Source organism: Lissotriton helveticus (assembly GCF_964261635.1).
Source record: "Lissotriton helveticus chromosome 1_1 unlocalized genomic scaffold, aLisHel1.1 SUPER_1_unloc_14, whole genome shotgun sequence".
Classification (NCBI taxonomy): Eukaryota; Metazoa; Chordata; class Amphibia; order Caudata; family Salamandridae; genus Lissotriton; species Lissotriton helveticus.
This window is the reverse complement of record NW_027611653.1, coordinates 1,931,371-1,953,353: the sequence shown is the minus strand read 5'-3', so window position 1 is coordinate 1,953,353 and position 21,983 is coordinate 1,931,371. Positions and strand designations below refer to the sequence as shown.

The 21,983-nt window shown below is 44.5% G+C and overlaps 1 protein-coding gene across 1 annotated transcript in view; it reads left to right on the top strand.

Moving 5' to 3' along the window:
- LOC144805541 (lysozyme g-like) overlaps positions 1–21,983 on the top strand; it is a 219,560-nt gene that overhangs the window by 178,637 nt on the left and 18,940 nt on the right. The window contains exons 4-5 of the mRNA XM_078672073.1: positions 12,165–12,361; positions 12,491–12,629. Of these exons, the coding sequence (XP_078528199.1) occupies positions 12,165–12,361; positions 12,491–12,629 (336 nt within the window). The remainder of the gene's footprint in view (positions 1–12,164; positions 12,362–12,490; positions 12,630–21,983) is intronic.

Below are 21,983 nucleotides of genomic sequence, written 5' to 3'. Positions count from 1 at the left end.
TTATTTGCAGTCCTTCTGTTATACTAAATACTTGATGAAGTTAGTTTTATATTATGTATTACTAAAAACGATAAATGAAAGTGATTATTTTTTTCTGCAATTTACAGCAAGCAATTTCAAAATAAAATGGCTCACAATGAAGAGACCGTGGCAATTTCTTTTGAATTGTCCACTACATTGATTGAAATTGAGAGCACCAATAATGAAATATTGTCACAAGGAGGACATGACTTGTATGATTCCATTAGATTGATTGAAATGGACAGCACCAAGAATGAAATATTGTCACAAGGAGATGACTTGAATGATTCCACTACATTGATTGAAATTGAGAGCACCAATAATGAAATATTGTCACAAGGAGGAGATGGCTTGTATGATTCCATTAGATTGATTGAAATGGACAGCACCAATAATGAAATATTGTCACAAGGAGGAGATGACTTGAATGATTCCACTACATTGATTGAAATTGAGAGCACCAATAATGAAATATTGTCACGAGGAGATGACTTGAATGATTCCACTACATTGATTGAAATGGACAGCACGAATAATGAAATATTGTCAGAAGGAGGAGATGACTTGAATGATTTTTTTGATCAATCTCTTGATGGCGAATTTATCGAGTGTTTGGAGACCATAGAGTTACAAGAATCATCATTGCAGACTTTTAATGAGGAGATTCCAGATGAGATGATTGAAGAGGAAATTACTGATGAGGACATGTTACTAGTTGTTTCAAATTTAGAAAATTCTGAAGAATAAATTTATATTTAGAAATCAAAAATTGTTTGAGACATTATTTATTTTTATTTTTAATTTATGAGGTTGTAGCGAAGTGATTGTAGTATAAAATGAGACTTATAGTATAGAGTGCAACATTTTTATGTTACATGGTAAGTTTACTCATATTTACTTCCCTTCTGCCACTATATTATCTCCAATGTGTATTTGACATGTCTTCTTCATCTCCGGCCTCCTTTCTCTCAGTGTGTGTCTCCGATGCATCTTATCGCTGGTATTTTGTGTAATTACAGAAGAGAGTAAAATAAAATAGTTCGGAACGTGAAAAGGGGGCAAAGTAGAGTACTCCTCACCCCCTAGGCCTTTTTAGGCGGTCCCAAAAGGATCAGTTTCTGCTTTCCTGAGAGATTATGGTATGAGTTCCATATACCACAATAACTTGCATTACAACATGCAAGATATCTATCTCCTATTACCAACTTTTGGAGATATTCGCGCTAAGCGCGAATATCTCCAAAAAGTAACACCTGCCCTGAGCAGTTCTTAGCCATGTTATCCAATGGGAGGTGGATAACATGGCTAAGAGTATTAGCTCGGTAATGCATGAATATCGCTGAGTTTTTAGCGATATTCATGCATTGCGGCCGTTTATTATCGCATTTGCGATAAACCTTGATAATAGTAAGGTTTATCTTCGATAATTTCTGACGATGCTTAGTGGTAAAAAATTGGTTGGTAAGCATCGTTAGCGATAAATATCGCTTAACTTTGGTAATATGCCCCAACGTCTGTTAACGTTCGATTCGAAGGAAATGAGGAAGTGTTGAAAAACATTGTCTGCGCCATCTTGCCTTTTTTGAAATGCCACACTTTTGTCGTGCACGGCAGCCATTTTAGATGTCTTGACCAGACCCACTCTCTGCACGCTGTCGATTCGTAGCATGGCTCCTCACCCTCGTAAGCATCTCCCCCAGGCACTGGTCACCACCGCTCTCTGTCTTATGCATGGGCAATAAACCTTCCCCCATCTGCGCTGCTCTTCCCTGAGAATCACACTCTGTGCCCGCCCGACACCTCCCTTTCGCCCTATTCACTACCGCACCCTCTGACACTCCTCTTCCTCTGTGTCCGAATGTCCAGGCCGGTCCTAGGCTATCAGCTAGCCCTGCAGATGTAGTTTATGGCCCCAGCTGTAAAGAATCACCCCTCTTCAAAGGAGTTATAGTAGATCAAGGCCCACACCCGATGTGATCCGTCACAGCACACGCGTTCCTACTATCTGAAAACCATCCTGTATTGTGATTGGGGAGGGGACCGAGCCTGAAGCGGAAGATTCCAGGAATGACTCTTTGTACATCAAAGTTTTTACAATTATGTGTCACATTAAAAATATATAGCACTCCAACAAAGTAGTAGGAATATAAAACTTTAATAACATATACATATATACAACAAAACAAAAACAGTAAAAACATTTAAACAACGAAGAGACCGTGGCAATTTCTTTTTAATTATCCAATAGATTTATTGAAATTGACAGCACCAATAATGAAATATTCTTGTCAGTAGCGGTCTGTTGTGCGAATAGTTCCAAGGCAGCAGAACGCGCTGAAATCTAGATGGCACGAAAGTGATGTCTAGTAAGTTGCCGCCCAGCAAAAAACGGCGTGGGGCGCCGCGGGGGTGAGTGAGTCCAGTAGGCACCACAGCTATTCTTACCGGCATTGCAGAATTACTGCTGGGGACAATGCCTGTGCTGTAGCAGGGTCACAGCAGAAACAAAAAGGATTCTGTTGAAGATGTTGTTGGTTTTCAATTTGAAAACAGTTCTGGTGTCAACTGCTATGCTAATGTAGTGGTTAATGTTTTGTTTTCTCTAGAAAATGTAAAAGAGGGGGAGGCAGTCCAAAGTTCCGTTAAAAGGGCAAAGGAAAGGATCGGTGGTTTGAACTATCAGTCAAAAAGGGGAGGGGGTGCAATAATTTTTCCTACCGGGTCACACTGTGCTTTCACCGGAAGTGAGGTCTGCAGGATTGTAGTAATTCAAAGTGAGGCTGGCGCCAGCATGGGAGCGCCGACGTCCCGCGGATACAGTTTCGTCACTCCACGGGCGATCATGGCAGTCATTCCCCATCGGGGGTCGGAGACTCCCGCGGCTCCTCTAGAATCTTCAAGGTCGTGGAGGACTACGGTGGTGGAGTCAACCAGTGACCGGGCCATTTCTTTATGTTGGGCCCGCTCTTGCCAGGTCGACCGCCATTTTGAGAGTTCGGCAGCTACCGGCGATCGCGGGGTCACATGAGCGGACGGGCTCCACCCTGCCGGGCGAGACGTTGCAGCATGGCCACAGTGGAAGAACCGTTATCTAGGTCGTTCCGAAACTGTGCAGCACTGTAGTTGTTAGGATGCCACCGCCTGGAGCGCTGAGGGTGCAGCTGGGAAGCCTCCACCTGGGGAGGCGGGAGAGGCCTGTTCGCACCGTCTCTCCCTCCCAGTGCACCCCACGGCGTCTCGCTTGAGATTTGTTATGGCCGGACCAGGCGATGAGGACGAGGGGGGGGTCGGAGGCATGTGCAAGACATCCCCCTCCAGTGTTGTCGCAGCCATTATAAAAGAAAGAAGTGTCCCGTCCGTCTTCGGGCCGGGCTTCCGGTGGATGTCGGCCGGACGCCCCTGGCTCTGGCCCCATGAACGGGTTTCTTGGTTTATCGGCTGCAGCCGGATCCCGTCGGCCTCGGCCCCCCGACCGTTGGTGGTCGGACCGGAAGAGCATGTGGCGGGACTACCTGCAACTCTCAAGGGCCACCGCGGCCGGACTGGGAGAGAGAGGGGAGGGTCGAGGAGACATTCCCCCCCCCTGCAACTGTTCAGCGTTGTAAAGGCAATCCCCTGGCCGGGTCCCGCTGGTCTCGGCCTCTCCTCCGGCTACACCCTACGTTAGGATCTCCTGGCCGAGGCGTGGCAGCAGGACCTGCCTTATATGGGCTGCTCCCGGCTGGGCGTAGCCGGAACCCTGCCCCACCTTGGAAGTTTCCAGAGTGGGGGTGGATGTTCTACTGACTTGCATTTTCCCTAGTCTATCGATTTTTTTGGCGTGGCAGGCGGTGGGACAGCGAGGGGTGATTTGGTTTCTCTTACTGTTTTTCTGGTCTCTCACCACTGGCATATTTTAACGTTTTCTTGTTTCTAGGACATTAATAGGTTTTATCATTACGTTATGTTATCGTTTCTTTGTTCGTTGTTTAATAAAAGTTCATGTTCATCAGTGGCCTACTGATTTTCGTTTTCCTATTTTTTTCTTTCCAGGTTGTTTCATGGTAAAGTTTCTGTTAACAGGATACAGTGATCACTTCGTTATTATTGCATATGTCCTTTTCACTAGGGGTGCTCTCTGGTCGGGCCAGATGACGTATCTCTAGTAAATGGTCCGGGTGAAAAAGGTGCATCAATCAGTGGGGAGTAGATAGGCATGACAGATTACAACGGGGGAGAACGGTCCGCATTATGTACCTTTTCACTACTTGCAAAGATTTTCCTACGTTTATTTGCAAACAGGGAATACCTCCAAAAAGAACTAATTCCCAAACAGTCAATGTTCGGACAATCAATCAATCAATGAGGAATGAAATAGGTACGACGTGTTAAAGGCTTGCGTTACCTACCCTTCACTATCTGCAAAGGGAGATAGAATATTCCTATTCTTCCTCGTTTGCAGGTAGAGAAGATCGTTAAGAGAATTAACTTCGAACAATTCAATGCTCGATTGAAACAATCAACAAGGGGTACTGTGAACACAAATGAACGCCGCTTATATACATACGCATTGCTATTTTCAACAGGTTGTTCCTAATGTTTCTATTTTAGCGAGGTCAAAAGAGATTCCATTAGTGGCCTACTGATTTTGCTCGATTCCTTTTGTTTTTTTACACGATTTTTCGCTATCTGCAAAGACTAAACAGAGTATTGCGACTCTGTGCTTGTTTGTAAATAGAGAATGAACCAAAGAGAACAATCAATCAAATGGAGAGAGAAGCAGGCACGACGGATTACAAAGGGGGAAAGGGCTGCGTTAACTACCCTTCACTATCTGCAAAGAGAGAGTACTCCTAATAGAAATGAGGGGTGGGGGGCAGCAATCAAAGCAGATCAGTGTGCATAAACACGAAAAAAAAAATTCTTACCACGTACTTGACATTCGACAGCTTATGATATTTGCTATTAAAAAACCATTGAAATTCACTGAAAAAACCATAGGTTATAGACCATATATAGTTAGGAATTAGCATTTACAAAACCTTGAAAATTCACTGAAAAAACCATAGGTTATAGACCATATATAGTTAGGAATTAGCATTTAAAAAACCTTATTTTACTCACACAAAACCATTGAAATTCCATATATAGTTAGTTGCACTAACTATATATTGCGCACCCGCAATCCACTGCTGATGATGTCACATATTACATCATTCATGACATGGTCAGTGACATCACTGATGACATCACTGATGACATCTCAAATGACATCACTGATGACATCACTGATGACAACATCCAGTGACTATGTTTCTGTAAAGTTAAAATATGTCTTACATATTGAAGAATGAGTGGATGTATAAGTGTCTGGACGAAGGATTTAGTAGGTGCATGACTGAATGTATGAGTGAGTGATTAAATGTGTCTCACTGAGTGCATGGGTTAGTGACTAAACTGTCTTAATTTGTGCATCATTATGTCTGTTGTTCTGTAAACTGCTGCATGTGTTGATCAGTAGCTATATGAGTAACTATATGGGTTATTGATTGATTGCCCAAGTATTTGCATGGGAGACTGAGTGTGTGTGTGGCTGGATGGGAGGTGTGTGACTCTGTACAGATCAATGTGTACTTGTATCAATGATTGTATAAGAGAGTAAGTATGTGTTAGTATATGGTTGAAAACGTAAGGTGCTCTATGTTTAACTGTATAGAGTAGAAAATGGAAGTGTGATTGATTCTTTACAGGACTGACTAGGTGTGTGAGTAACTCCATGGATGAGTGGCAGAGTGTGAGTGTCTGTATAGGTGTATGAGTGCATATGATTGTGTTGTAAACATGAGTGATTGTATGTATGAATGATTGTATGGGTGAATGAGTGAATGTGTGTGTAGACGTAGGAATCAGTGAGTACGTATGTAGTAACTAGTATTGGTGTGTCAATGGTTTCAAAAATTATACTCTGTTTTTAACACTGGGTGAAACAGAGGTTATAATAAAATGTGAGGAGATGCATTGTATTGTCACATGAATGATATCATCAGTGATGTGGTCATTGATGTCAAATGAGATGTCATCAGTGATGTCATCAGTGATGTCATTTGAGATGTCATCAGTGATGTCATCAGTGATGTCACTGACCATGTCATGAATGATGTAATATGTGACATCATCAGCAGTGGATTGCGGGTGCGCAATATATAGTTAGTGCAACTAACTATATATGGAATTTCAATGGTTTTGTGTGAGTAAAATAAGGTTTTTTAAATGCTAATTCCTAACTATATATGGTCTATAACCTATGGTTTTTTCAGTGAATATATATATATACATATGGGAATGTTTTATTTTTAAAGGATTAAGGAGGGCATTTTTAGGGTTTAAGCTGGGTATGGGTTGGGTTTTTAAATGTAAGTATTAGGTAAGTATATATATATCCACTGCAAAAACAAAAGGTTACGGAAACATTCTAGTTAAGCTCAGATTAAACTCATACGAAAAAAATGAAATTCAGCAGTTATAGTACCCTGAGCAAACTATAACTTGTGTCCCCACAGTGCACTGCGTATGACCTCACATTTTACGTAATTTATGGCATGATCATCGATATCACTGATGATATCACTGCTGACAGCATCCAGTGATTGTGAGTGTTTTCTAAAAGTTTTTGAGTGTGAAACGTATATACTAAGTTGCCATAAAAGTTAAATTAGTATACTTTGTGTACTACTGAGTGATTCCTTTTTTAATATAGTTCACGTGAGTCACTGTGTGACTGTATGTATTCGTGTTTGAGTGGGTATCTGAGTGACTTTACGGGTGTGTGAGTGGTAGTGTAAGTGGCTGTATTGATGTACAAGTGGGTGCTTAGGTAGCTGTGTGGGTGAATTTGTGGCTTTGTGAGTGCCTATTTTGTTGAGTGAGTGGGTATGTCATTGGCTATATGGGTGGGGGGAAGTGGCTATGTGAGTAGCTGTATGGCTAGGTGAGTGGGTGTGTCAGTGACTGTATGGGTGAGTGAGTGGGTGTCTGAATGATATATGAGTGAGTCACTGGATGTGTAAGTGACTGTATGGGTGAGTGAGTGCTTAAGAGGTCGACCTCGAGGCTCGGGAACTGGGTTCAAATCTCTGCAGGGTCGCTCAACATGCTGTGATTCTTGGCAAATCAATTAATCTTCGGGTGCCTAACGAAAATATATGTGCTCATCTGTGACGCAACTGGTGGTCATGTAAAGTGCGCTAATACCTTCGGGGTCAAGTTTGCGTTATATAAACCTCTGGAAAAAAAGTCAGTTGGTGCATGATTGACTGCGTAGAAGAGTGAGTACCTGTGGCATTGCTGTATGGGTGAGTGAGTTGCTGTATAAGTGGTTGTGTGGATGTCTGGATGGGTGTGTAAGTGGCTGTGGGGGCGTGAGTGAATGTGTGGGTGGCTGTATTGGTGATTGAGTAGCACCGTTGAGAGGCTGTATGGGTCAGAGAGTGGGTGTGTGAGGGGCTGTATAAGTGAATAACTGGGTGTGTCATGGGTGAGTGTTTGGCTGTGTGAGTGGCTGATAGACCTGGCACCATTGGTGTGTGTCTCCCTTTCATTTTTGCTGTTGCCTCATGTGTTTTTGCTGGTGTTAGCTGCTCAGAGCACTGTGCCACTGCCAATCAGTGCCACAGTGCAAGTGCTCCCTACATACAAATATATACATTGATTAGTTTCCATGATTGACTTATTTGGTTTACTGTCAGTCCCTAGTACAGTGCACCAGGAGTGCCAGGGCTTGTAAATACAAATGCTGCTGGTGGGTGTGCAGCACTGGTTATGCCACCCACAGAATCGGCCTGGTAAAATATGTCTAAGGTCTGCCATTGCAGAACCTGCGTGCAGTCTGGTACTGTCATGCTGACTGCGCAAGTGCACCCACTTGCCAGACCCTAAACCTTCCCTTAACTTCATATTAGTCACCCCTAAGGTAGGCCCAAGGGCAGGGTGCATTGTAAGCATGAGGTAGGACAAGCCCTGATGTGTGTGGCATGCCCTAATAATGAATTACAGCCATTTTCGTTTTTCACTATTGTAAGGCTACCTGTTCTCTTAAGCCAGAATGGGCTGCTAGAATTATTACACTCTATAATCCTACCAGACTCAGGGAACATGGTAGAAATTCGAGTTTGGTATGCCTGAACTCATAATTATAAAATACATCTTTTAGCAAAGTGTATTTTAATCTTCTGTGTTTGCAAATACCACTTTTAGAAAGTTGGTATTTGCTTGCCTAACCATTTCAGCCCGCCTCTGCTAGAATGTGTATCTGCTGTCTAGTTTCTGTGTGTGACAGGGCTAGGGAATTCCTGGAGACAGGCTGGGGCTGCCAGGTGGTGAATAGAGAGATTACACCAGGATGGGTGGGAGGAGTGGCCCTTGACTCTGAATAGGGCTGTGCTCTGCCACCTCAATGCTGGCTCCACCCCCTGGGGAGCGTATGATGTCTCTGCCCTGCCCCTTGTAAGAGAGAAGGGAAGACTGTCAACAGAGTACTCCTGGATTGTACTTGTCACCACAATGCTGGCTCCACCTCGTGCAGAGCGTCTGATGTCCCTGCCCTACACACTGAAAGAAATGCTAGTCTCTCCAAAACAAAGTGCTCAGGAACTGGCTTGCAAGAACAAAAGATTTGCAGTATAAGTATAGGAGCCCTGCTCCTAAGAAATCACATCCTATTTACGCCAAGAAGTACCTCTGCCCGGCGAGAAGGACCTGGAAAAGCTGCATGGAGGATTACTGTCTCTGACCTGGGAGACTGGCCTGTAGTGGGTGCCTTGCTGCAAGAAGGAGATGAAAAGTCTGAAGTGAGTTTTGATTCAACTTGTGCTTTTTGAAACAATCTCCAAGGGCTTGCATGTGAGCCTGCCCCCTGAACGGAGTCCCAGGACCATTGGAATCACCCTGCCTTGAACCCGAGCTGCTGGAAGTTGCTGATCTCCCCCTGCTGCTGGAACCGCCAGCTGAGTGTGCTCCGTATCCCGGGACAGCAGTGAAGCCGTACCTGTGACCGCCCGCACCGTGTGAGCCGCTCTGCCTACGAGCCGCACCAACACCATCCCGCTGGGCTGCCTGCATCCGCTTCACCCTCCCACGAGAGACTACACTGCTCGCAGTGTCTCTGCTGTGGGAATACATGTAGTGAGCGCATCGCAAGTTTGGCCCGTACGCCCGAAGCATACCCGCCCCCTTTCACAGTGCACCAAGAGAGCAGCAGCCCCGCCTGGAAGGAGACCACTCGTACGCCGAAGCGTGCCAGCTCCTAGACGCCACGCTGCTGACAGAAAGGAAAGGCCTCCCCCCGCTCAAGAGGCACTACGCGGACGAATGTCGTGCACGCCGAAGGCTCCACACCTAAGGATCACCTGCTTCACTCCCCGGGTGCCTCCCGCTCGTACGTCTCAGACTGAGATGCCTGCACGAGCCGGACACGCACCAACAGGAGAGGTGCCGCCAAGTTGCTCCTAGGATGCCTCGCCTACCCACTCCTCATCCGCACCCACAACTCTACATTTAAGAAAGGTACTGTGAGAGTCGTACTCTGACTCGTGCAGGCCCGAGAGTCCGCAACATTGCTTTAACTCTTTGTTTATGCTACGATCTGTCCCACGACATTCCGCACAGTCAGCACGACTCGCATGAGCCTAAGAGATACGCATTTCAGTAAGATAATCATATCCTTGCATAAAAAGTACTGTGGCCTGATTTAAAACGTTATATGGGTTTTGTATTAAGTCTACTTAAATATAAATATAAAATATACTATTTTTGATACAACGCTAGACTGGTGTCCATTTGTGGTGTACCTGAGTTACAGTATGTGTTCACAAATGCTTAACCTGTAACACGCTCCTGAGATAAGCCTTGTCTGCTTGCGCCACACTACCTAGAGGGTGAGCAGGGGTTATTTTAGAGGGTGATCCCCTTATCCTGACTAGTGGAGAGGGTCCCTGCTTGTCACAAGTATTTACCTGTGCCAACCAGAGACCCCCAAATCTAATAGTGGCTGCATGGGTGAGTGACTGGTTGTTTGATCAGGCTCTATAAGCGAGTATCTGGGTATATAAGTGGCTCTATGTGTAAGTGAGTGGCTGTGTAAGTACTTGTATGGGTCTGTGTATGGGTATGTGAGTAGTGGAGTGGGTGTGTGATTGAATATATGAGAGGTTTCATGGTGGGTGAGTGGGTGTGTGACTAGTTCAGTGAATTTCTAAGGTTTTTCAGAAACTATTTCTTAACTACAACATCCTTGTGACCTTTGATTTCTTTAAGTGAATTTATAAGGTGTTTTTTAATATAATTTCCTAACTGTAATCACTAACCTTTGACACTTAGTGTGTGAGTGAGTGCAAGAGTGCCTCACTGAGTGTATGAGTATCTGAGTAGGTTTGTAATTGAGTGTGAGAGAGTATGAGTGGGACAATCCCATTGTAAGTGGGTATATCAGTGTCAGAGTGGGTGTGTGAGTGGGTGCATGAGTTTCTGATAGGGTGGGCGGTAAACTCTGGTGGTTGGGATGCAGAGTTAAGCAAAAACTCTGCCAACCACCAGCAGAGTGGAGTTTACCTAGACTCTCACCCCTAGACTATTTCCCACAAAAGTAGCGTGCCAGGAGGCATGTTTGCAGAGCAGTTGAAAAAGGGGCAGGGACTCCAATGAGGTCTGAGCAATCCCGCTGTTTGGGACTAATGCTGAAAATAATTGGGGTTCTTGGCCTCCAATGACTTTCAGCAGCCAAAGGGACTTCATCCACCAACCAGTAGTGTGCTCGGAGGTGCATTTTCATAGTAGTTGAGAAAGGGGTGGGCCCATGATGAGGTCTGAGTAAACTAGCTGTTGGTGACTTACTTGTGGCAACAATAGGGGTTCTTGTCCCCAACAACCTTCAGCAGCCAAGGGGACTTCATGAATATTATAGCTGTTTCATGTTAAAAGTTATAGATTAAAGTTTATAATTATACTTTAACATTTTCTAGGATACAGCTATAGCCTGGTGAAGGAAAATAACTTTTGGGGATAGTCCTTGGAGAAACATGCCAACTTTAACTCTGTACATGTTCCTTTTTAAAAATATCAGGGACACTACTGTGTGGGCAACAGATTGTGCTTAGGGGTGACTTATTAATATTTTAAAACAGGCATTTCACAAGTCAAAGAGTGTTATTTCGACAAGTTTGACAGCAGGTTTGAGGCTGCTGTAGTCAGTCTACACATGGTAGGCCTGAAGCCATTTATTACAGGTCAAACGTATGGATAGCACAATTGTTGCTGCAGTTCGTAGGTGCCATTTAACCTCCAGGCCCTGAGCACATTTTGACACCAAATACTAGGGACTTGTCTGCGAGATAAATATGTCAATAAGGGATATGCCAATTTAACCATGTTTAATAGGGGAGCGCCAGCACGTTATTCTCCTTTAACAGATGTACAGTGCACAGAGTTCAATAACAAGGAAAAATAAGATCCAGAAAAAAGCAAAAAATAGGGGGTAACCATGTAGAAAAGTCGGATTTGCTACATTTTCAAGTCACCCACACCAAATTGTGAATGATCTATGTTATTTTTTATGTGAGTAGCATTTCGAAGTGCCAGATGTACAATGTTTTTTTAGGTTGCAAATGACTCAATTCATAGAATCTGACCTTTTACGACCGGAAAAAAGCATTTCTCTATATACAAAGCCCTATTTTGTAATTCGGTAACCTATTACCTAATTCAACAATGGTTTGCAATTCTTTATTAATATGGGGCATGTTAAGGGCGTCTCTACCTAATAGTGACTCACAGTGGTATGTGTGAAGGCTCTGTTGCCGAAATGCAGTCACAAAACATTTGCATTTTACTGCCTGCTTCAAGTAACCTATTCGCAAATGGGAGGTGGTCTCCAAGGGACCCCTTCCTCTTTCTGAATGCTTCTAAAAACATATTTTAAGCACAGGCAGTCCTAAAGTTGTACAATTGTGTTACGCTATTAGCAAATGGTGTTGCAGCATCTATAGAATGGTATTGACCATTTCTGTTTTGATTCCCATGCATGTGGCTCTGGATATTTGACTGGGAAGAATGTTGATGATCAAACAACAATGCCAACAATAATCTTCACTACTTTACCATTTTCGCTGCAGGGGTCAAAGCATCCTACCAGATGGCAGAAACTGACCTCGAATACATGTCCAAGTACAAACCAATGATTTTGGAAGTTGGCAACAGTTTGTGCATGGATCCGGCCGTGATTGCTGGAATCATTTCTTATATGTCGTGTTATTATACTCCCACTACCTTTAATTGGTGTGAGATGGGCCCCAGCTTTGGTTTGATGCAGGTAAGAACCATCACCAAGTGAGCAGTGGCGTGGCATTCCATATATAATCTTCATCAAACATTATGTCTCCAAATGTGTGTCTGAACTGCTCATACGGAAACATAGTATCAATGTTGATTTGTATTTTAGATCAGCAAACAATATCATAACATCGAAGGTGCTTGGAACAGTAAAGAACACATTTCCCAGGGTACAAGGATTCTAATCCACATGATCAATTTAGTGATGAAAAAGTTTCCAAGTTGGATTCAGAATCAGCATTTGAAAGGTCTGTATTAGCACACCAGGGGCTTTTTCCTCCTGCTCGTCTTCAGTCTTACTCCCAATCCTCAAACCGCCTCAGGCCTCAACAGGTGATGATTTTCTCAATAAATGTGTTTCCTAAAGGGTGAGGCCTGCACTTGACTCTATTAATCAACCTAAGTGGATTGTGACACCACTGATTTATGGGCAATGCACTATAAGGGTACTATTACAGGGTAGATGGGATTTGCAGTGGTGCAGATCGTTGGTGCAAACTCAAGTACAAGTGGAGCTCCAGTTGATGAACCATTAGTACCAGACTTAGGCATGGCTTCAAAAATCAATAATACATCTATGACAGTGAAGCAATTAGGCCATACAATGATAACATAGGGTAGTAGATTTGTAAACCATGAATGTTTAGTAGCAGATTAGCAAAAATACAAACTCAATTCATTTCATGTGGTCAGAAATCAGTAGTGAATACAGGAATGTATAAATCAGTATGATTCAAATCAATTAAAAATAGCAAATACAAAGATAAATTACTCATGGTTTTTGTGAGAAATTGGGTTGGTTGACTCACTGGATGATGTTATCAGTGATGTCATCAGTGATGTCATTTGAGATGTCATCATTGATGTCATCAGTGATGTCACTGATCATGTCATAAGTGATGTAATATGTGATGTCATCAGCAGTGCATTGCGGGGGCACAAGTAATAGTTAGCTGAACTAACTATAACGGCAGACTTTCTCTGAGTGAAATGTCCAACTAATTATAACGCCCCTTAAACCTGTGTTTTTTTCCATTGATCGCCAGTAGGTAGTTATACTTAGGACCTAGTTTCCATAGTAAAAAACGTTTTTTGTTTTCTCAATATCTTTTGCGCCGGTTGACGAATCTTCACGAAATTTTCTAAACTAGCGGCCCGCTCCTGTCTTGAAAGTTTTGGGGTGACTCATCAAGCGGGGGCTGAGAAAAAAGGGGGGTCCCAAAAAATATTTTCCCCATGTAATTTAGACACAGCTACAGCTCGAACTGCTCAACGGAATTACACCAAATTTGGCAAAAAGGTAGCCCTGGGTTCAGAAAGAGCCCTTTTTGTGAAATGGTGTTAATCCGTTCAGTAGTTCCTGAGAAATGTGAAAAAGAAAAAGTTTTGATATATAGGGACAATGTGGAGTCGCAAACCCTCCAGAGCACGAGTTTCACTGTGATTGGCTTCAAACCAGGAAGTGTTGGCAGTCATCTTGTGATTTGGTAGAACCGAGTCACAAGAAAACAGTAAAACAAAAGTTAAAAACCAAGAAAAGGGGAAAGGGTAGAAACACCCTGACCCCCTGGGCCTGCTCAGGGGTCCCAAAGGACACCCAAGTACAAAAATAGCATTTTATCAAAAAAAATATCGGCAAAATTTGCACTGGGGCTCTTGCGCTTCATTTAATTGAGGCCCCTGTGTGGGCCAGGTCCCAGGGCACTACCAAAAAATATTAGCGGGGGCCTGCGGGGGGCCTCCGCTACCCCGGGGCTACGTTTATAATAAGCGGGAGGGCACATGGCCCTCCCGTAGCCCCAGGGACCCCTACCTCCCAGGGCTTGTTTTATTTGTGGGAGGCCTCCAAGGCCACCCCAAGCTCCGGGGATCACCAACCCTGGGGCTTTTCTCAAATATTAGTAGGGGGCACATGTCCCCCCTACAGCCCCGGGGACCACAACCCCAGAGGCTTCTCTTTTTAAATAAATATTAAACCTGTGAAGGGAGCTCGAGCCCCCTCATATGCCCCAGGGACTGCCACCTCCCCAGAGCACTAATCATGCAAATTCGGGGGTCTGTTATGGACCCCCAAGCCCCGGGGACTACCACCTCCCTGGGGCTGTACAGTAGTTGGGAGGGGGGCCACTCAGCCCCCCTCCTGGAGCCCTTGATGGGCCTGGGGACCACCACCCCCCGGGGGCTGGCTCCTGCCCAGTCATAGCAAACGTGCTTTGGATTTTGGAAGCAATCATGGGGGCTGCATGTCAACAGCCCCCATGTGGAAAAGCAATGCTGGCTCCCGCAAGAAGCGGGGAGCCGGTGGAACCATGGGGGTATTTGGTCTCACCCCACGGTCCCTAACCACAAGGCCAGGTCCCTGGGGATGGGGTCCCTGGGCCCCAAAATGGGCAAGGAGGGGGTGACAGCCCCCGCCTCCGTTTAATAAAAATTATATTTGAGCATTCTCCGGGGGGTGGGGTTCTTGTGGCAAATGTAAATTAATGAAAGGGTACGGTTTAAAAAAAAATGTTGGTTGCGACCCTAGCACCGTGCTCAATGCAACCCCCTGGTGTAAACGCAGGGGGTGCACAGCTCCCAGTGTGGCCCCCCTGGCATGAACGTAAGTGGTACGTGGCTCCCAGCGCAGCCTCTGGTAGAATGCGAGGGGTGCGGGGCACTCAGTGCGGCCACCTAGTGTGAACGCGATGGGTGCGCTGCTCTAAGGCATGCTGGGTGGGTGACTCCTAGCAAAAATAAGTACGATTTTTTTATATAAACCTAGGTTATATGTTGGGTTATTGGGTGGCTCTAAAAAGAGCCCCTGTGTTTATTATGAGTTTCTTGCAGCTACATGTAAGTGCGGATGCAGAGCTTTAAGTTGTTCAGAAACACTATTCCCTTCATCAGTGAAGTGTACTCTGTCACTCCTGTCGATGCCCTCCATATGGAAACTGTTGGACTTGGCCCTTTTGGCAGGTTCACCCCTTAACTTTTTGCCTTTTAATATGACATGATGTTAGTTAATTTCTGGTCTCTGCGCACTTTAGAACTGTGGTCCAGTGTAAAGTGCGTTAGCTCTCTGAGTGCGTGTGGTGAGATTAGCCTGCCCTCCCATAGGAATGCATGGGGGATATGTGTGTCCATGGTAGTTCCTAATGTGAGAGGAGTGCAAGGGCGAGTTTTATATGTGCAAACTCGTGAGATTAAATGCTGCGCGACTGTGTGCGCAGATTTAATATGACTTGCGCGATGGTGTGCGCAGATTTAATATGACTTGCGCGACGGTGTGCGCAGATTTAATATGACTTGCGCGATGGTGTGCGCAGATTTAATATGACTAGTGTAGAAGTGCCACTTTTAGAAGTTGCAGTGAATGTGAATTGACTGTCTGGCTTGTGATTGACAGGAGCTGGCTGGTGTGCTTGGCTCCAGAAGCCAGGATGGGTCTACACGGTGGTGAATAGGGAGATCTGCATGTAGATGGGAGGGAGGAGTTGCACCTGGGACCTGAATAGGGCTGGGCCTTCCCTCCACAATGCTGGCTCCACCCCCTGTGGTGCGTCTGATGTCCCTGACCCATCCTGTGAATAGGAGAAGAGGATCTGAGCAAAACAAAAAGCTCAAGTGCTCCAGAACCAGTTGCATCTGGTTCTCCCCTTGCCTACACCTTTGGGAACAAAGGATTTCGCTGTATAAATGAGGGGCTGTGACCCCATGAAAATGTTCTTGTTCTCCTACTTGAATATACCAAGGGCGTGCTGCTGGTGGGGCCCAGGAGCGACCGCCATGGGGGCAGCCTCCATGCTGGAGGGCCCTGTGTGCTGGCCCCTGGGCCCTGCCCTGCCCCTGGATGCCTGATGGACTTCCTGGACCTTGTTTCCTTTGTTCTCTTTTGGAATCCTGACAGATGGGGCTTGCTGCTGGTGGGGCCCAGGAGGGACCGCCCTGTGGGCTGCCTCCTTACTGGAGTGCCCTGTGTGCTATCCCCTGGGCCCTACATTTCCCCCCTGATGCCTCCAGGACTTCAAGCACTTGACCTGCACCTGGGAGTGCTTTGCTTTTAATTCCAGGATTTTTGGCTTCATCTAGCACCTGGAAGCGCTATCCTTTAATTTTCCCTGAAAGGGAGAAGCGTGGGCTGAGCAGCACTGTGCTGCAGCCCCCTTTGGGAGGGAACCCCCCCTTTGGGGAGTCCCCCGTTCTGTCGCAATTGCAGGTGCCATCCCTCTTATTTAATTATTGCTAGTGCGCAGATACCCACCCTGCGTCTACGTTTTTATGGTATAATTCATACGTGTGCCCACCCCGTTTATGGGAGCCCAAGCGGTTGCCCACCCCGCTTCTACCTTTATTTTTGCTCTCGAGAGAGCCTACCCCTCGTTTTTCACCTAGGAAGTATCCCTGCCGCGGCTCAATTCAACCGACCCGGAAGCCAGTCACTCCTGCCCGTGACAGGGGGCGGGGCCTGCAGCCGGGCTGGAAGGACGCCAGAGGACTGCTTTCTATGTGGGGCTTCCGTGTGGTGGAGGGAAGCCCCGCGCCGTGAGGAGAAATCCCCCCGGAAGAGAATGCTGGTGCCTGCCCGTGCGGGGCTCCCATTGCTGAGGGAGAGCCTCACAGGTACCAGCCAGTAGCGGTGGAAGGCGGAGGGGGTAGGAGGCACATTGCCGGTGCCTGCCCCTGCTGCCGGCAAAGAAGAGAGCGCAGGAGAGACACCACAGAGAGAGAGAGAGACAGTAAGAGAGAGCTCAGGGTTGTCTCTGGTAGTTTCTCGAGTTTCCCCACTTGGCAGCGGGCCGCTCCAACAGGGGGCATGTTTGATTGCGGGGAGCCCCCGTGGGCCCCACAGTCTTCAGGGGCAAGTTCTGCTTTGGCCCTGATGTGTTTAAAGTCCCCGTGAGGGGCTTGGTGCCCCATTTGTTCCACAGAGCCCCGTGGGGCTTCCATGCTTTTGGGCCACCATTTTTTTGAGTCCCCATGAGGGGCTTGAGACATACTTAATTTTAGAGCCTGTGTTGGCTCCACCATGTACACATTTATTTCAGAGCACCAGTGCACTCCACAGTGCTTGGGGGCCAGTTCCTGCTCTCTTTGTGATGCATAACCATTTCAGGAGTCTGTGTGCTTCAAGGGGCAAATTTGTTTCTAGAGCCTAGATGGCTCCAACGTTTGGCGCAGTGCTGTTAAGGGCCATTGAGGGCCCATGCCGCATGTTAACTTTTACAGCTGCCTAGCAAGTAGAGGGTAGCTGCACCGTTTAGGCGCATTGCTTGAGAAAGTCCCTGAGATGGACAGAAGTGGCACCGATGTGCCAGGCCTTCCCCAGCTGCGCAGTAATTAGTGCCAGCTGCATCGTTTAGGCCTCCCTGTTGTTGGTCTTAGCTGCCCAGCAAGTAGTGGGCAGCTGCGACGTTTAGGTTTTGCGCAGTGGCGCACCCTGGACCTTCGCTGCTCAGGCAGCAGCCCTGACTCTGTGGACATAGGGCGTTTGAGTCCCCTATCTGAAATGCCCAGTTGGCCAGGGGGATGGTTAAATGGATAGAGCCCCAGGCCCTAATGTGATTTATGTGCTAATGCTTTTGGGTGCTAGGAAATGTATTGTGTATAGTATGTTTTGCGCACCCTATTTGATACCTCTCGATATGGTTTATGACTATGAGGTTCTTTCACCTATTGAGATTGTACTTCCATGTGTGATTTACGCCCCTAGTGTAATTTTTACTTAGGTGGTTAGGGTCTAATGTATTTAGATTTGTGGGATACTTTGCCTGGTATGATTTATATTACAGGTTGACGCTGAGTATAGTGTCTGCCAGTGACTACTGGCTGTGTTCTAAGTTCATATGTATCATTTTATTATTTCTTTACCAAGTTCACTTTGTGATGATCCTGACAGTGGTCCATGTGGCCCTGTCAAGTGTACATAATCCCTTGTAAATATTGCCCGTGCCAGTTGGCCCAGTGTACATAATGTGAATATTATTCTAATGTGTTTGGAGAATACAAAGGCTATTTTTGATATAACCTTGTGTGGAGTTCCTTTTGTGGGGGCCTGGGATGTTGTTGCTGGTGGGTGCGTGCGCAAATGCTTTACACATTGCCTCCGGGATAAGCCTTACTGCTCGTGCTATGCTACCAAGGGGGTGAGCAGGGGTTATCTTTTGAGTGTAACTCCCTTGCCCTAACTAGAGTGGTTGTCCCTGCCTGGCTTTGGCCCAAACCTCAGCCAACCAGAGATCCCATTTCTAACAGAAACGTAGATTGTGGTTTATAAGGAGCCCAGTGAATGGTCTCTGAGGTAAGCAGAAACAGCTTTATTAACATTTATTTCTAGCTTTCTCAATTTGTGGATAAGATTGATTGGACCCCTTCCATTTCTGTCGTTGGCAAATGTTAGAGCAGACAGGTTGGGGTAAAAGCAACATCAATTCTACAAATTTGTCCTTCATTAGCACTTCCAGACCTACCCCAGTCAAAGTGCCTAGGTCATTGCCACCACAGAGCACAATCATGAGGCCAGGGGGTTGGAGATGAAAAAAAGGTTTTAAGCAAAGGTGACAATCGGTGCTACTTTAATCCTCTCTGTCCAATCCATTTAATGTGTACATTTTGCAAAGTTAGGTCTTTGTCAATACCTCTGTGTTCAGCATACCTTTTGCACAGGAATACATAGCTGTGATCAACAATCCACACTGAAAGCATCTTGAAGGGATCTCTGTAGCTAATCAAAAGATGTATGTAGCTGAGGTAGTCAGTTGGTAAAATGAGAGATTCTGAGGTGAACTTGTGACCTGTCAGTTAAGTTGAATATTCCATGACCTGTTGCTATAGAAAATGGCATTAAGCAGAAGGGGTGAAGAGGTCAGTTGAAAAGGGGAAACAACCTTTACAACGCAACTTTTACAACGCACTACCATTACAACAAACCTTTTACAACGCAAGATCCATTACATCGCATGCCATTACAACGCAACCATTACAACGCATGACACTGCAACGCATACCATTACAATGCATGTCATTACAACACAGTCATTACAACGCATACCATTACAACACATAGTACCCTTATACTATCCAAAACTTACCCTACTGTTGCACCCCCTGGAGTTAGAATAGTAATTTTAACCCCTACACTATCCAGCACTTTCCCTACTGTTGCACCCCCTGGTGTTAGAATAGTAATTTTTATCCCTATACTATCCAATACTTACCATACATGCAATGTAATGGTATGCATTGTAAAGTTAGTATGCATTGTAATGGAATGTGTTGTAGAGGTATTTTTAGACAACTCATTGTAATGGCATGCGTTGTAATGGAATGCGTTGTAAAATAGCCGTTGTAACGTCATACATCCGTTGAAAAGGGTTATTATCTATAACCAATGGAAATGTGTTTTTCAATTTGAAAATCTCTGATAAGCAATGTCATTTGTTGCTTATGTGTATTTGTATGGAAAAATAGAGGTAAATCTTGCATTACTGGTTTTACCTTGCAGAGTCTGGTGATCTATATTGACTGTGTGTAAAAAAAAAATCCTGTCTGAGTTTGTGAGATTTATTTGAGAGGTGAGTTATATATTTTTTAGGTTTATTTAAAATAGATTTCACATTATTGTAAAACGGTGTTGTTTAAAATATATTATTAAATATAGAGATGTATATTGGGATTATTTTTACTGCACTTGAAGTTTGTTTACAAAACAGTCTATACAGTAATATATATTTTTAAGTCTGTTCAAAGGTATAGCTGAATGATGCCTCTTATTTTTAGATAGTTTGTTGAAGATGCACTATAAATGTGTACATATAAAGATGTTCATATAATGTGTAGTTTATTAGGCATCATTTTTCTTCTTTCTACAAAGGTATAGTTTAATGATACTGCATGATTGTAATTAAGTCCAAATTTCACACTACGAAGACGACAAATCCATTTAGCTTCAAGTTGTCGTAGGGATAGTTCTCGATTCCCACCTCTTTCATTACTCTTTACATGGTCAATGGCATGAAATTCAATGTCTTTGTTGCGTGGATGTTCACTGCAAATATGATTAGCCATTGGATATTTAGCATCTGTGTTCCTTATTGCTCTTATATGCTCTTGAATGCGTGTTTTTGAACTTCGTATGCTACTCCCAACATACGTTTTGCCACAAGAACATATAATGATATATAAAACGAAGGTGGTATTGCAATTGCTAAAATGATCAATTGTAAATTCTTTTGAGCTATTGAAGGAGAACTTGTTGATTTTGTTTCTCCCATATTTACATATGCAGCAATCCCACCACATGTGGATAGAAGTCCTAAGTGAATCACAACCCTTACAGCAACTGTCAGGAGCATTACACATGGCTTTCAGACAAACTGGGGTCAGATATCCCGTACATTAATTTTACAGCATTTGCGCTGTTTTAGAGATTCATTTTCTCTATCACAGATGTGGAGCCTGTCAGCTTCGATCAAGGTGAGGGCAAGGTCCATTGACCATTGTCCTCTGTACGCTAATTACGCTAGGGGGTAGGTCTGTCTGAAGAGTGATAAAGATGCAAGAGTGGTTTGCTAGTGCCCCTATCTGTGATCATGCCTTTCACTCCTGTCATCTTCTTCACCAAATTCTCTCACTCTAGGGTGTCTAGCCCAGTTTAGGAGTTGTGAGATATGTTAGAGGTCTTTGGGTCTCAACTTAAAATCGTTGCAACATTTGTCTCTAATCTTCAGAGTGCCGTTAGAATAGTAGTGGTCAAGACAGAGCAATTCACTTCACTGTGGGAAAGGTTTTGAACACGCAAGCCTGATGCATCAAAGATCCTTTTGTTAAAAAAAGATCACTGAAACTAGTATTATCTTTGACCATCAGAGAGAGGGATGTGGACATAAGATCATGTGGAATTTTATTGTGAATGTCTATCTGGTCCGGTGTCCACTGAAGGTCTGAGCAATATCATATTTAATCAACATACAGCTCAAGTTACGGTGTGAAATACAGTCTTTATTTTCAGTGGAAACACATGAGTAATCGTAAACTTGCCTGTCTCCCTTTAACCCACTCACATAAACAGAGGAAAGCCACTTGTTGGCGCATTGAGAGTATTGCAACGAGTAAGGAGAAATGGCATTGAGGACCAAGCAGGCCATTTAGTAACCCCCATTCTTTTCGAATGCTAGACCCTCTTACCTCTTATGTTTTGTTATGTTATGTTACTAGTATTTGTTGAGTGCACATACGCCGGGACAGTTTCTTGGCACTTCGATAACAAAAGTACTAAGGCCTACTCACAAGAATTAGTCATATGCTTGTTTAAAAAGCCATGTTTTTAGTAATTGCCTGAATCTTATGTAGCTAAGTGTGGCTCTTATGACAAGAGGTGGAGAGTGACAAATACGAGGGGGCAGAACTGAAAATGGATCATTGACATAATATCGACAACCAAAATATCGTATTGACAAAATATCGTTGTCATAAAATCGAGTACAATAATATGGACTACCAATACTGATTTACAAAAATACAAAAATATTGAGTACACAATATCGTCTATAAAAAATATTGTACACAACATTATAGAAATATAAAATGTTGTTAAAAAAATATTGTTAAATTTAAAAACACAT